Genomic DNA, 15,382 nt, shown 5'->3' with positions numbered 1-15,382 from the left:
AGTTTTATTCCGTTTATTTTATTTTTTTATTAAGGAGTTGTTTACAATGAGATTTTGGACAATGTATTTTTATTTTTTTTTATTATTTCTTTATTTAACCAGGTAAACCCCATTGAGATCTAGATCTCATTTTCAAGAGGGACCTGGGCAAAAAATTTGCAATAATGAAACTTTTTCCAAGTTTATGTTTTTAATTGCTGTTTTTGCTCTAAAGAAAGATTTCAAAAAAATAAACTGAAATGATTCTATCTGTGGCATCTTTAATTGTGGATCTCATCTAGGTTCCTTGCATGTCATTGACAGAATCTCCGTCAGCAGATCTTGGAACTGCTGGGTCCGATCTCCATGAACCACGGCGCTCATTTCATGGCTGCAATTGCATATGTTTGGAACGAGAGAAAACAAGTCAAGACGCCAATCAGAAATAAGGTAACCATAAGGTAACCGGGGAGAAAAACGGTAGAATAATGTTGAGCAGATTGAGGAAACATTTATATGAAGTAACATATGAAGCAGCCTAGAAAGCCAAGTTCTCCAGTAGGTTTTATTTTGATGGTGCGTTTTAAATCCTTTCAAGGTGTTATTGCATATTCATAATGTTTATCTTCTAGGTCATCCCTGTAGCGAGTGAGGAGCAGCTGCTGCTGGTTGAGCTCGTTCGGTCGGTCAGCGCCATGCGCACTGAGACTGTTATGCAGACAGTGAAGGAGGTCCTGAAGCAGCCACCTGCCATCGCAAAAGACAAGGTTGGTTTACAATACTTGCTGTTGAAGCCGGCAAAAAATTTAATCTGCTTTTATATAAAAATCTCACAAATTTAAATGATGATCAAATTAATTGTCATTGAAAAGTTGAGGTATGTCAGGAAGTTGTATCAAAAGTGAAACGCTGACTCATTCTTTGTTTTTGTTGTTTTTGTTTCTGCTAAATTTGAGGATTATGGTTTATGGATTACACCAATGGACACCTTAGATTTCAAAAGACGGACAAGAAAAGTCTTTTTAACTGGCTACGTTAAGGCCCACAGTACTTGATGATAATTGGGAGGCTTATAAATAATAAAAACAATTTAGAAGATGAACAGCTAACTCTTGTTCATTTTCTGTATAAATGTACTAATTAATTGTCTGTTTTTTAGTGATCTAATTTCATTTTTCACCCATTTTTAGAAGCACATCTCTTTGGAAGTCTGCATGCTACAGTTTTTCTATGCCTATGTACAGAGGTTAGTACATCACATCAGAGCTGTTGGTATTGACAGATATCTGGTTAATGATTTCTAATTTTTGTCCTCCTTGTGTCCCAGGATTCCTGTTTCCAGTTTGCTTGATAGCTGGCCGTCTCTGCTGGCGCTGCTGAAGGACTCGGTCCAGTTGGGTCTGCCTGCTCCTGGGCAGTTTCTCATACTGGGGTTGGTTTCTCTACCGAATCTCTTTCTTCATAGTGTCAGAATACCCCCTCAGGTCTAAGTTTTTAAGAAAAATAATAATAATCTGACTGCAGGAATCCAGAGATTGTTCAGCCATTTGGGGGTTTTTTTGTTTGTTTTCTTTTCACCAGAGTTCTGAATGAGTTTATCTTGAAGAATCCCAACCTGGAGAGTAAGAAAGACCAGCGAGAGCTGCAGGTAATTGTAGTTTTCCCCTCTTATGAGTGAAAGTAGAAGCAGAAGCTGTGGTAAATTGTTGTAAACTAGAGGCTTTAAACGTTAGGTTGCTACAAATTTACTTAAACTGTCCTGAAGAAGAGAGAATATTTTTACTAATAAACATCTGAAAAGTGTGGCAAACATTTGTATTCACCCCTATACAGACCCAATCTATAAACTAGAATATTATTGAAAAGCTCATTTATTTAGAAACTTTTTCACAAAGTGAAACACATTATGTACATTAATTATGTACAGATGGGTGTTTGAAAGCCTTTATTTCTGTTAGTTATGATTATTTTCCACTTTTAGCTAATGAAATCATATTTAAAATTGGAAACCAATAAGAAAACAATTTTTTAAAATGGAAACATGGGGTTAATTAAAAGCATATTTAATACCTGCTTAAAGGTTGTTATTTTCAAAAGGTACTTTTAATCTGACAAACGACACTCTTCTGGACATTTATTCTAATTTATTGAATCTGACTTTAAGTTGGTATTTTGTCGAACCGCCTTTCATTACAATTACAAACGAATACAATAATAGCTAACAGCTACAGAGCAACTATGAATATAATTTTTCAAATCTTGCCACAGATTATCTGCTAGACTGAATTTCTGAACTTTGATTATTCTGCACCATAAAATTCCAATTTAATATATTAAAGTCTTTGTTGGTATGGTGTGACAAAGTTGACCAGTTAATAATTTCACAATGCTCTCTAAAACAAATGTGTAACTAGAGGCTGCAGGAAGAGTTCTGGTTCTCTGTGTTTATCCTAGTTTGGGGATTTGTTGAAGTATTTACTTTTAGGTTGGAAAGACTTAGTTATAAAAAAGTAAAGAAACAAGCATATTGCAGTCCCACGAATTACTGAACAGATTCATCTGTTACAGTACCAGAAAACATCGAAACAAAACTTTAATCCCGTATCGCCCACTGCAAGTTCTAATGCAAAGTACAGCAATTTACGATTGTTGTAATTATCAGACCAGGGATCATGGTGAGAAGGTTTTCTAAAGAAAATCTATTGTGTGTTCAGGATGTGACTCACAAGGTGGTGGAGGCCATCGGCACCATCGCCGGCTCCTCTTTGGAACAAACCACGTGGCTAAGGAGGAACCTGGAGGTGAAGGCATCGCCTCAGATTGTTGTGGACGGAACCAACCTGGAGGCAGACGTAGAAGGTGCTCCGTTACCAAGTCACGTATCTCCATTGAGCTAAGCCGTCCCTGCATTACTTTTAGTCTTTGCTACGACACGTAATTCAATTGAATCTGAAAACTGGACGACGAATGTAGCCGCAGCTAAACTTTAAGAGTGCTTTGGATTGCTTCAGCACGGCTGTTTGTGTCATCAGCTTTATGAGCCGCTGCTAACGTTTGCCGTATGTGTTTTGTAGACTTAATGCTCACAGTGATGGAGGCCTCCAGCTTCACTCCATCTGTGTACAGTGTTCACGCCCTCACGCTGCTGGCCGAGGTAAACACGAGCGTCCGTGACCCGACTGATCCACAGCGAGTCAGTGGTTTTCGGATCCTGTTATTATCCACACTAGCAGTATGCTAACACACAACATATGAGGGCCTTAAGTTAGATTTTCACTCCGCTCCTCCAGACGTCAGCAGTGAACCAATAAATCAATGCTTCGGGTCGGTTCTGGCTCCGGAGGTTGTGGACAGTTTGACTCATTGACGACCTTTCTTTTGCACCCTGGCTGTTTTTAGCTCAGTGTGGGTTTAATTATGAACATGTTGCCTGTGCTTCACTGATATAGGAACTGTACATTTGTGAGTTTAAGCAAGGCTCTACATCAAAAACACGCTGCTCTGCCGTTTGAGATTCTTCCTCTGTGCCTCGTATATCACCTGTCAGCCACTTTAGCTCTGTAACATCATTCACTTCTGGTTTGATATATTGACCTCTCTGTTAGGTGCTGGCTCATCTATTGGACATGGTGTTCTACAGTGACGAGAAGGAGAAAGTCATCCCGCTGCTGGTTAACATCATGCACTACGTAGTTCCCTACCTCCGCAACCACAGGTGTGGATCAGGTTTCCTGTCTTTATTTCTTTCAGATTTTAAAAAATGGAAACATGGGCTTAATTAAAAGCAAGGGGAAATCCATTGGTGGATTACTCCCTTGAATTAAAGCTGTACACAAAACTACAAACTGGACAGAAATTTTGTTAAAATTCAAGATTAGTAAAGACATTCATTTAACGATAATATATTGCATGAAAGTGTCAAATGTGAAAACTCAGATGGATCAATAAAAAAAGTGATTAATTTCTTTTTTTGTAAAACTTTAACCTCCTAATAATATCAGTTATTACTTAACTTTAATATTTGTATATTGCAGTGTTTTCATTGCTTCTTTATAAGGAGCTGCTGCGATGTGAACGTAACCGAGAAAGATTTTACTCATTTAAAGCAGACAGAACGAATATATTGTTGACATATTCGTAATATATAGTAAATGTAATATATAGTGTTATATATTATAGTTTAGTATGATTAGTTCAGTTTACAGCAGTTTTTCCTCCACAATGTAGCTCCTTTACCTGACCTGAGATTTCCCTTAATGACCTTAATGTCTGCCCATAGCAGACAGGCTGAAGTTACTCCAAGTCAGTTTGGTCCCCAGTTAAATTAAGTTATGAAGATGATATGAAAATTGTATCCTGTGGCAGATGGATAAAGTAACCAAAATTGGAAACTTGCAAAATAGCGAGAGCAAAATGACCTGCAACTGTAAAAATGTACCTTAGTGTCATTTCACCCTCTGCAGAAAATAATTTTCCTTTTTATGTAAAGCTTCTTACAGCTTCTGTTCTTTCTCTGACATCATTTTTAAACCGAACGGATTGCAAAAAATATTACTTTTTTTGTGAACATCTCCGTTTTACTCTTGTTCCTTCTGTAACAACTTTCACACTGAAGATTGTTTTTGTACATGCAACCTGTTAGCACTTCTCTTTCTTGAGAGAGGAAATGCCTGTAGCTGAAAAGCTGTGTTGTTTTTTTAGTTTTTTTTTTATGTTTCCTCCGGCAGTGCTCACAACGCCCCCAGCTACCGAGCCTGCATCCAGCTGCTGAGCAGCCTGAGCGGCTACCAGTACACCCGCCGTGCCTGGAAAAAAGAGGCCTTTGACCTCTTCATGGACCACACCTTCTTCCAGATGGATGCTTCGTGTGTCAGCCAGTGAGCACAGAACCTATTAAATGACATTCCTAAAACACAAATTTAATTAGAAGGAGGAAGAAGATGTTTATGTAGAGTAAAAACTTTGCGTAGATTCACAGCACACCTTGCTATAAGTTTAAGACTTTTTCTAAAATTACAGCCTTAAATGTCTTCACTTCATTTAAAAAATACAAACTGGCCTTAAATACATGAAATTTTGCGGCGGTAGGAATACTTCATGTTGTATATTTTAATAGATGTAGTTTATTTTCCTTTTTATTGTTGGTCTTTCCTCTCAGGCAAAAGTTTGAGTAGTGCACAGACATCTTCATTGTGTTCTGTTACTCAAAGACTACCGCTAATTAGGAGCTTTTGTTTCTTTTTCTGTTGCCAACTCACATGTCGGGTATATTTTGTGCAAAAATACAAAAAAGAACATAAAACTTTCAAGCTTGACACTACATAACGGTTAGGCTGTAAAAAGTAATTTACAGTGTGAGGACCACATGGCCATTGAAAAGAGCAACAAACAGACCCCAGTAATGTCTGTTTTTGCGATGCTTGATTGCGAAGCAGCAGGATCCCCCAACGAATCCATACATCCATCCATTTTCTAACCCTTGTCCCTCGTGGGGTCGGGAGGTGTGCTGGTGCCGATCTCCAGTGAACGTTTCGGGTGAGAGGCAGGGTACACCCTGGACACGTTGCCAGTCCGTCGCAGGGATCCCCCAATCATCCCCTGTATTTATGGGGGGTTTTCCATCTCAGATTTCATTCAAGGTGGCATTAAGAAAAGGTCTTTAATAGTCTTAATTTTGACTTGCTGGATCATGCAAACATCCTGCACAGAAAGAAGCAAGACCTGTCATCTATGTTTGCCATGTAGTACATAAAAATATGTACATTTTCTGGTTCTAAAATGTTTTTGAGGAGCATTAGAGATTTATTTCCAAATCAAAGTTTAAATATAAAAAGGGGGGATCTCGAGTGTTTCCACACAGTCAGGAGCATGAATTGTCCTTTAGGTCTTCAACCACTAAACAGAACCACTAAACTACTCTACCGTATTATACCCCCACCATCAAACTTAAGACTTGATCTTGTCATTGCATTGCTGGGAGGTTTTTTCAGCTAAATTTGTTGACCATTATTTCTATAATCACTTATTAATCGTTTCATCCCTAATTTTGGTGAAGGATATTCAAAAACCTTTGTTTGTGAATGCACCTGGATGTTGTTCACAGGGTTTTACTTTAACATAATTTCCCTGATTTTCTAGCTGGAGAGCCATCATTGACCACCTGATGACTCATGACAAGACCACATTTAGAGACCTGATGAGTAAGTGTCACATTTACTATTTATAAATTTGTTTCTGTCATATCTGGTCACAGAGAGTTGGCTGTGAATCAAGTCGAATAATTGAACATGCAAGAAAGAAAACCTTTTTAGTTTTTTCAGTTTTATTCACACTTAAGTCCGAGATCCTCTGATCCGAAAACTAAAACACTGTTGATCTAGAAGTTGGAAATTGTAGTAAAAACGTTTGCCTGTGCTTTCAGCCCGGGTGGCGGTGGCTCAGAGCAGCTCCCTGAGTTTGTTCACCAACAGAGACGCTGAGCTGGAGCAGAGGGCCATGCTGCTCAAACGCTTGGCCTTCACCATCTACAGCAGCGAGGTGGACCAGTACCAGAAGTACCTGCCGGACATCCAAGGTGAACACAAGCAAACCTCTTACTAGAACTGAGCGCGAGGCCGTGTTTCTGTTGACCATATTGTTGCGCAAAATGGAATTACGAAAATAAATTTGCTTAGAGGCAAATTTTGAAAAAGCTCACGTTCTTTTGATGAAAGGATTTTGAGCTAAGATGAGGTGGTTTTTCAGCCAAATTAGTTTGTTTCACAAAACTGCAATGAAAATACTTCTTTCATGTCAGTCACATGATCAGCAGTCAGATGTTACTACTGGCGAAAACAACAAAGACAACAGGTAGTAGTAGGAGGAACAGGGTTTGTTTTTGGGGTGTTTTTCGGACAGTGTGTAACTGGCTCTCACAGCTTCACAAAGTTCAGCAATAGTTTTGATTCTGTAAAGTCGGTGACTGCAATTTCCCAAAAACGCTGCTTAAATACGTAGCTGATCCCCAGTATAAGGAGCTTGGACGGGTCTAAATTTGTCAAATGTGTTGATTTTTATCGACTTATCACGTGAACAAGCTTATTGACATGTGATTTTAATTGCATTTCTTATTTAACGGAAACCCAGCAATTGCGAAATTGTCTTTTTGACTTTCGCATTATCGTACACTACTGATGGATCAAATTGTCTGTGTGTGTTTTAGAGCGTCTGGTGGAGAGCCTGCGTCTGCCTCAGGTACCCATCCTCCACGCTCAGGTGTTCCTGTTCTTCAGAGTGCTGCTGCTGCGCATGTCGCCTCAACACCTCACGTCCCTCTGGCCCACCATGATCACTGAGCTGGTGAGCTCACGAACCGTTCTCTGCTGCTCCACTTCACCCTTTGCTTCTTTTACACAAATCAGACTTTGGCATGCGTGTGTCTTTACAGGTCCAAGTGTTTCTGCTGATGGAGCAGGAGCTAACCGCTGACGAGGACATATCAAGGTATACTTGCACAGTGAAGAGCAGAACTTCTTAAACAATGAAACGTTTAAAAATTAGCGCTTAGCAGATGCTTAGTAGCTACAAACCTACTCGCTTCGTTCCTAGGACGTCAGGACCGTCGGTTGCCGGGTTGGAGACCACCTACTCTGGAGGGAACGGCTTCTCCACGTCCTACAACAGCCAGCGCTGGCTCAACCTCTACCTCTCTGCTTGCAAGTTCCTGGATCTTGCCTTGGCGTTGCCTCCTGAGAGTCTCCCTCAGTTCCAGATGTCAGTGCAGATAAAATTGAGACAATACACTTTAATCAACTAGATTATCAATTAAATGTTATGATCAATTCAAAAATGAAACATTCATCACACAGAGAGGAAATTAAAGTATTTGTTTTATAGTTTTAATGATTGTCAATTTTAAGGGTGTTTTCATGCCTGACAGTCTGGTAGATTCGGTTGGACTGGGGACCAAAGTTGCAACATTTTTAAAATTCTCAGCTGCTGCGGTTGGCTTTCACACTGCTCTGTGTCAAACGAACCAAACCCTTTGAACCGCCTGTTCCCCCTATCGCCAGAGGTGGCGCTGCACCTAGAACCACTGAAGGAAACGACCTCTGAAAAAAGGTTTTGTTTACAAACTGTTACCAAAAATATAGTGTTATTGGATTTTAGCAATTAAATGTGACACCACTGCATTTTTGTTTACACGTCTTAAAAAAGCGAGTTGCGCTCAGTGTCTTCTTCAGATGTTTTTGTATTGTTATCTTGGTGCAGCGCCCCCACAGGCGAGGGGGTGAACAGGTTTCTCAAAGGTTTAGGTCGGTTTTACACAGTGCGGCGTGAAAGTGAACCACACCGGCTGAAAATGCAATAAATGTTGCATTTTTGGTCTCCAATCAAACTGAGGCTACGGGACTATAAAGGTGAAAACACCCTGAAGTTTAGTCATCAAATATGTCAAAAAAAAAGGAACATTTGAAGTAGATTTTCAACTAAATATATTTTGATAAAAATTATTGAAATAAATTAAGATTTTGATGATATTCGTATCTAATGAGATGCACCTTTAAACAATGTGTCCAGGCATCATTGAATTCATGCATCTAAATTGAAGACCTTAAATTCATTTAAAACAAGGAGGTTGGCCTTTAAATACATTATTCACAAGTTTTGGCAAGACTATTTAATTTTATGCACTCTGTATGTATTTTTTTTTTCTCGCAGGGTTTTTGAGGCTACCAGGAACTCACTCCTAGCATACCCGTGCTAACTAGCTAGATAGCTTTTTTTTTGTGCCTATGAGGGAGAAATACAAGTTGGATGGACAAAGTTTATATATTTTTGTGGCAGTATGGGTCCGAAATTCCATTTAAATGGTCTTTAAATCTGTAAAACCTGCAGAAACCGTGGCTAAAGCTAGAACTGTGGTCCTGTTGAATCCTCCTCTGAAGTTGTGCACCACTTCATTGCAGGTACCGCTGGGCCTTCATCCCAGAGGCTTCAGACGACTCAGGGTTGGAAGTGAGACGCCAGGGGACGCATCAGAGGGAGTTCAAGCCCTACGTGGTCCGTCTGGTGAAGCTGCTGAGAAAACGAGCCAAGGTGTCTCCTCCTCCTTGATTTAAAAAAAAAACAAAACAAAACTTTAAATAACCGGGGGAGGGGGTGGAGGAATGCAGTTAAAAATGTAAATTGTCATTCTGCGTACTATAGAAAAACCCAGAGGAGGACTGTTCCACTAAAACCCTGCCGTGGGAGCCGGGCCACCTGATGCTGACCCTCTACGTCATCCGCAGCATGGAGCAGCTGCTGCCCTTCTTCAACCTGCTCAGCCAGGTCTTCAACAGCAGGGCGAGCTGCCGATCGGGGCCCGTCTACACCCACAATCCCGTGGATTCCTCCTTCCCCGCCAGCAAGGAGGGCCACAAGCTGGAGAGCCAGAAGGTGTTCTGGAGCCGAGCCCGACAGAACATCGAGGAGATGGTGGAAAAAGACTTTCTAGAGGGTCTTATCAAGACATGAGAGACCCTCCCAGCAAGGGAGGAACTGGGCATTAACACATTACTGAACACTAGTGAACAAACTTTAACTTGTACATTCATGATTGATAACAATATGGGGATATGGACAAGGGGGGAGTCTGTACAGTTTTTCTATTTATGATTCTTGAGCTACTGTATTTAATTTTAATTATGTGTATATACGGAGCAGCTTTTGACGAGTTTTAACATTTCATGAGTCGTTTAGAAGACGCTCAAAATGCTCTGTCATTCCATGTAAGGTGACTTAATAAAAAAAGGTTTCTAATGACAGCCAGATAAACGACTCGCTCTCTTCAAACCTTTTGAAAGGTCGTCCAGAAAAAAGTTTTGAAGGAATTCATATATTAGAATATGGATTTGCTAAGATAAAAAACAATGCTATAGAAGTGTGATGGGTGATGTTTGGGGTACAGCTGATCTTCAGCATGTGAATTTCAGCAGTGTCTGAACTGTCTACGTTTAATATGTTCTCAGTCAAGTTTATTTGAATAGAACAAGGCAGTTCAAAGTGCTTTACATCATAAAAACAAAAATACAAACTCATAAAACACTGTTAACAATTGAAACATTACATTTTGTCAAGTGCTGCCATTGCACACTTTAAAACATCAAACTTGAATTTAAAATGAAAAGGGAGTTTTCTTATTGTAAGAGACAATTGTGCTCATATTTTGCGAGTCTGAAAGAGAGCCACATGGTGCTTTGACATTAAAAAAGTGGGTTCATGACTTGTTTTTTCAGTCGATGTTTATACTGCAAAGGGCTGTCTAGTCTACCCTCAATGAGTGTGTTGGTCATTAAGGGTGTGTTACTCATTCCCCTTAAACTTTTACACATTTTTTCACATTACAACCACAAAATTTTGTATACATTCAACAGTTTACAAACTTCTATATAACAGGCCCAACACAGTAATATACATGTGTCTAAAAAAAAAAAGTAATATATTGCATAAAAGTGCAGAATTTCTTTCCTTTCATTTTATAGACATTCAGTAAAACACTTCAAGCTTTTATCTTTTTGCCGTTTTAATCACTATAGACCAATGAAAAATGAGTGTTTTGAGTAAGAATGTGAAGCTACTGAAAAGTATTTACATTTCTGTGCACTCAGTACGAGGTTGGGCCTCCTCTTGCATGAGTTACTGCATTAATGCGCCGTGGCATAGAGGCCATCAGCACTGCATAGGTGTAATGGAAACTCAGATCGCTTTGCCAGATGCCTTCAGGTCATCTGCCTTTTTGGGTATGGGTACTTTCATCTTCCTCTTAACAACCCATGGACTTCCTATGGGGTTAAAGGTCAGAGGAGTCTGCTGGCCAATAAGGAACATGAACACCAGGGTCACTTAACTAGCTTTTGGTAGCTCTAGATTCTATTTCTTTGCGTGTATAGGAAAACTGAGCTGACATTACATATATACAGTATATATACAGTATATATAATACCATTTTTAAACCTTTTCCTTCCACAACACAAGGTGTTTGTCATTTTCTTAAAAATCCAATCTTTCCTGAAGTTTGTGATTATAACATAATAAAATGCAGAAATCAGCTCTATGGCGTCACTCCCTATCTAACGGGAGAAATCAGCACCATGGACAGAGGCTAAACCCGCCTCTGTTCTTCACCTCCTGCCCTGCTCGTCATTCATCTATTTGTTTTACACAAATGGAGAACCGACAGGACCAGAGAACATGGTGAAATCTTGCTGCATGCAGCTTCCAGCTCCATATGACCTTCACGGAAAGCATCACGCTCGGCCGTTTAGACGACCCTCCCCCTCCCCCCTTCCGCGCCCCCTCTCGTGTCTTTACGCCTTCTCCAGGTCTCGCGATAACAGAGGAAGCAGCGCGGCTGGCAACGCAGCGTCACTCGACTCGGAGTAGGGTGGGGGAGCGGATGACTTATTAAATAAATTACTTAAAAAAAAATAATAATAATAAGAGCATGTGAATTCACCGAAAAATAATCGCGATCCAAACCAGCCGGACTGTGGCGCATAACTTCGGTATCACAGGCCGCAACGGAGCTGCATTGGATGGTGAGGGGAATGATGATGATGGTGGTGGTGATGATGCTTCCCTGTATGCCCCGCTGATACACAGGGACCGTAGGACCGCGGCTGCTGCTGCTGCTGGTGAGGATTATCCAGGAGGAGGAAGAAAGACAGGGAGGAGGGGGAGGCAGCGTCCAGCATCATCCGGTAGGCTGCATTCACAGAAACACCGATCTGAAATAAAATAATAATAAACCGCCCCCCTAGTGGGTTTGGATTGGATTTTTTTTTTCTTTTCTTTTTTTTTTTTTGTTACCGAATGCTGGATACCGGCCTTCGGGGAAGGAGACGCGTGAATACCCAACAGGACGGACTTCCAGTTGTTATGCAATCAGAAAGTGTCCCTGCGGCTCTTCTCTAGCGCCGGATCTGTGCGGCCGTTTACGAGGGCAGCTAGGATTATTGGGGCTGCCCGCTCTTTTTGGTGCGTGTGTGAGAGAGTGGGTGTGTGAGTGAGTGCGGGCGTGAGCGGGTGTGTGTGTGAGTGTGGGTTGGACCATATTGGACGCTGATCGTAGAGATTGGACTCAGCGGATATTGAGAAGATGTCGGGGCAGACGCTGACAGACCGCATCGCCGCGGCTCAGTACACCCTGACGGGCTCCGAGGTCTCCAGGGCCGTGTGTAAGGCCACCACACATGAGCAGACAGCCCCAAAGAAAAAACACCTGGAATGTAAGTATCTATCTATCTATCTATCTATCTATCTATCTATCTATCTATCTATCTATCTATCTATCTATCTTACCCCTCTGTCCATCATTAACCTATATCTTTGCCATGGTATAGGGAATATTTCATTCAAAAGTACAGGGTTACTAATTCACACTGGCTTGTTCTGCTACCCTTGCATTGCACTGACTTCCATTCATTCAATGTAGCCTAGCCCCCAAGTTTCACTGTGTTCACTCAATTTCTAGTGCTAACCACCAACCTGTAACACAATACTAAATTAGTCTGGGATTTGGTCCCCATACCATCTATGGGCCTTAGATGGGACTGTTCCAAGTGAGGTTCTAATGAGACTACAAAAACCAGAAACACTTACACACACACATGCTACACACCAGTGCAGACAAATTGGCTATTTGCAGTGACATCATTTGTCACTTTAGTGTAGCACTGAGAACACATACAAGTTAGCATTTGATTTGTGAACTGCATAACACTGACATATTAATATATGTTAACTTATACATACAACACCATGAAGTGCCTTGCAAAACTGGTGCGGCATCTTTATCTTTTTGAAATTTTGTCAAATAACATTTACAAACTTGAATGTATCTCATTGGAATTTTATGCAGCAGATCAATACAAAACAGTGTATAGCTGTGGAAGAAAAATGAAAATGGAAGTGGAAGGCAAATGACTCATGGGTTTCAAATGTTTTGCATGTATAAACTCTGTATCACCTAATGCAGGAGTGTTTAAAGTTGGTCCTTAAGTGCCACCGTCCTGCATGTTTTAGGTAGTTCAACACAGCTGAATCAAGTGAAGGGTCATTAGAAGGCCTCTGCAGAACATTGGCATGCTGAGTAGGTAGCTGCTACCAGCTACCTACCTGCCTGCATGAACTAAAACATGCAGCATAGCGGTCCTTGAGGACTGGCTTTGGACACCCCAGACTTAAGTAGAATTCACTCATGTGAAATTTACTCTCAGTACAAATCCAGCTGTCAGGTAAGACTCTCAAATGATTGTTAGGGAACATTACACACAGCAATCAAGTCAGGCATAAAGCTGAAAAACATGGCTCAACACTAAACTTACCCAGACATGCCCAGGGAAAGAAAATAGTTAATCAAAGAAAGCGAAATCAGGCCATTGGTAATCATGGAGGGAAGGATTTGGCATTTATGGATTAATGATGGGAAGAAATACTTTTTTGAAATAAAGCCAGAAGTCCTGTTTAAAGCAGACCACAAATCATGTAGAGACTCTAGAAACAAAAGGTCAAAAAGATAAAAATTGAACCTTTTGATCCACCTGAAAAACATTTTAGCAGATAAGTAACACTGGACATCACCATCTTCATCATAAAACACGGTGGTGTCTGCATCATGTCATGGGACATGCTTTCTCCAGTAGTGACAGAGGAGCTGAAACTGATGGAAGTAAATAGAAGACATTGCTGGAAGAACGACTGTTAGACGGTTTGAGAATAGGGTGGAGGTTTTTGTTCCAGCAGGATAATTACCCAAAGATACAGTTAAAACTGCAATGGAGGGATTTAATGAAAGCAGAGCTGCTATTCTCAGATTTTGAAAGTAACGTAAAACACTTGCATCTGTAATTGATGGTTCTACAAAGCAGACTTTTCTGGTTTTCTGGGTGTCGTACCTTGGCATGACACTGTAACTCAGGATTATATACAACTTAAGATTTTAAACAAAAATGAGACAGAAAAGTTTAATGAAGCTTTCAAAGTTCAAATTACTTAATATTAAAACATTGAGCGTAAATGCACAAAAAGCACTTCATAAATTAGTACATAACAGCCAAGGAGTATAGATACCACAATGTTTGGAATAAGGGGGAAAAAAATGAAGTTTGAGGAAATGTCTCTAAGTTGGAGTTGGGGAAACTCAAACAAACTGAGTTTGTGTTAGCACAGGGAATCAGTCCATACAGAATATTAATGTAAACAATGAAACCTGGTGATTTAGCTAATAGTTAAGTGGAAACTGGTCTATTTGCAGAAGTTTGTTTCAGCATTTTGTGACAGGTGAAGAAACGTGGACATGCCCTCATGGAGGCTAGTACTCGCTTTTCTTTAACTATGCTGCTGACATTGAAGTTTTTCAGATTATTGTTGGACAAAATTTATTTAAGAGGCAGAAATAAGTATGCTCACCTTTGTTTTTTTTAAATTACATTAAAAAAATCCTTGTGAAGCTGCAACTAATTATCTGCAACAATCATTTTGTTTGTATCACTAGCTCATCTCTACATCATAAGAGAAAACTCCACTATCTTAATTGACATACCTTACTTTATCTGTTTACTGTAAGTGCTGCACAATGAGACATAGAAAAACGTGTACATAACCAAAAATTGGTGTGTATTCACATGCATGAATATAATCATCTGCAACATAGATCCAATTGATTCAACAATGCTAATTTCAAATCAACCGGGAACATGAACTTTTATCAGCTTTTTTCCACCCTTTGTTTTTAATCAATTTTTGTTTTGTTTTGGCAGATTTTGTGGTGATTTAGTTGTTATTAACACGGTTTAGAAAGGAAGTGAGCTGGCAGATGGACAGATAATCAGAGGTATGATGAATGTTGGGCGCTTCCACTACCAAATACACTCACTGAAAAGTGACAGACATCGTACTGCAGTGAGTTTGGAGTAAAGTTAAAAAAATCCTCACAGCGATGGAAGACAATATAAGATCCGTTTTAGTCTTTTGAATACGTCAGGTAAAAGCATGGCCACCCTCTGGCTAGCTCTTAGCCTTCAACAATGTATTTACTTTTTTTCAGATTCACTCTAATAAAATCTTCTTACTACTACAACTGATGACAGTGGAATTATCTTTTTTTCAAGCTTGCCCTTAAAATGCCTAAAATGCCACAGACCAACTAAAGACATAGTTAAACTCTTTAGAAGTGTTGCTCTGCAAAGAGCTTCTAGCAGTCAATATTTAATCTACAGTAAATTATACTGCTGGCATCTTTACTTTGATGAAATGGAGATTGCTTTTTCAGCCAACAGCAAAGGACAAGATACTGACTGATCATAACTTCATAACAGAACCCACTTTCAAATAAATCTTATTTGCCCTTTAACAACGAGTTATAGACATTGGTATCTTT

General features: G+C 40.0%; 2 protein-coding genes across 14 annotated transcripts in view; both read left to right on the top strand.

Moving 5' to 3' along the window:
- The window catches only part of dop1a (DOP1 leucine zipper like protein A), a 32,097-nt gene extending 21,874 nt beyond the window's left edge, over nucleotides 1-10,223 (top strand). For 3 of the 5 annotated variants that reach the window (XM_028018458.1, XM_028018459.1, XM_028018456.1), the window contains 16 exons: nucleotides 304-429; nucleotides 612-746; nucleotides 1,170-1,225; nucleotides 1,307-1,411; nucleotides 1,561-1,627; nucleotides 2,694-2,853; nucleotides 3,054-3,133; nucleotides 3,585-3,694; nucleotides 4,707-4,856; nucleotides 6,118-6,179; nucleotides 6,401-6,553; nucleotides 7,181-7,317; nucleotides 7,406-7,461; nucleotides 7,567-7,731; nucleotides 8,928-9,057; nucleotides 9,169-10,223. In XM_028018458.1, coding sequence (XP_027874259.1) covers nucleotides 304-429; nucleotides 612-746; nucleotides 1,170-1,225; nucleotides 1,307-1,411; nucleotides 1,561-1,627; nucleotides 2,694-2,853; nucleotides 3,054-3,133; nucleotides 3,585-3,694; nucleotides 4,707-4,856; nucleotides 6,118-6,179; nucleotides 6,401-6,553; nucleotides 7,181-7,317; nucleotides 7,406-7,461; nucleotides 7,567-7,731; nucleotides 8,928-9,057; nucleotides 9,169-9,477 — 2,001 coding nt within the window. In that variant the 3' untranslated portion in view covers nucleotides 9,478-10,223. The remainder of the gene's footprint in view (nucleotides 1-303; nucleotides 430-611; nucleotides 747-1,169; nucleotides 1,226-1,306; nucleotides 1,412-1,560; nucleotides 1,628-2,693; nucleotides 2,854-3,053; nucleotides 3,134-3,584; nucleotides 3,695-4,706; nucleotides 4,857-6,117; nucleotides 6,180-6,400; nucleotides 6,554-7,180; nucleotides 7,318-7,405; nucleotides 7,462-7,566; nucleotides 7,732-8,927; nucleotides 9,058-9,168) is intronic. The other 2 variants (XM_028018460.1, XM_028018457.1) reach the window with 2 other exon arrangements.
- A 1,106-nt stretch (nucleotides 10,224-11,329) lies between these two features.
- snap91a (synaptosome associated protein 91a) overlaps nucleotides 11,330-15,382 on the top strand; it is a 52,174-nt gene continuing 48,121 nt past the window's right edge. For 5 of the 9 annotated variants that reach the window (XM_028018464.1, XM_028018470.1, XM_028018469.1 and 2 more), the window contains exon 1: nucleotides 11,332-12,230. In XM_028018464.1, coding sequence (XP_027874265.1) covers nucleotides 12,101-12,230 — 130 coding nt within the window. In that variant the 5' untranslated portion in view covers nucleotides 11,332-12,100. Of the gene's footprint in view, nucleotides 12,231-15,382 lie in introns of all 9 variants that reach the window. The other 4 variants (XM_028018468.1, XM_028018467.1, XM_028018462.1 and 1 more) reach the window with 2 other exon arrangements.

The sequence above is a fragment of the Xiphophorus couchianus genome, chromosome 5 (assembly GCF_001444195.1).
Source record: "Xiphophorus couchianus chromosome 5, X_couchianus-1.0, whole genome shotgun sequence".
Lineage (NCBI taxonomy): Eukaryota > Metazoa > Chordata > Actinopteri > Cyprinodontiformes > Poeciliidae > Xiphophorus > Xiphophorus couchianus.
Note: the sequence above shows the minus strand (reverse complement) of the source record. Positions and strands in the feature narration are given on the sequence as shown.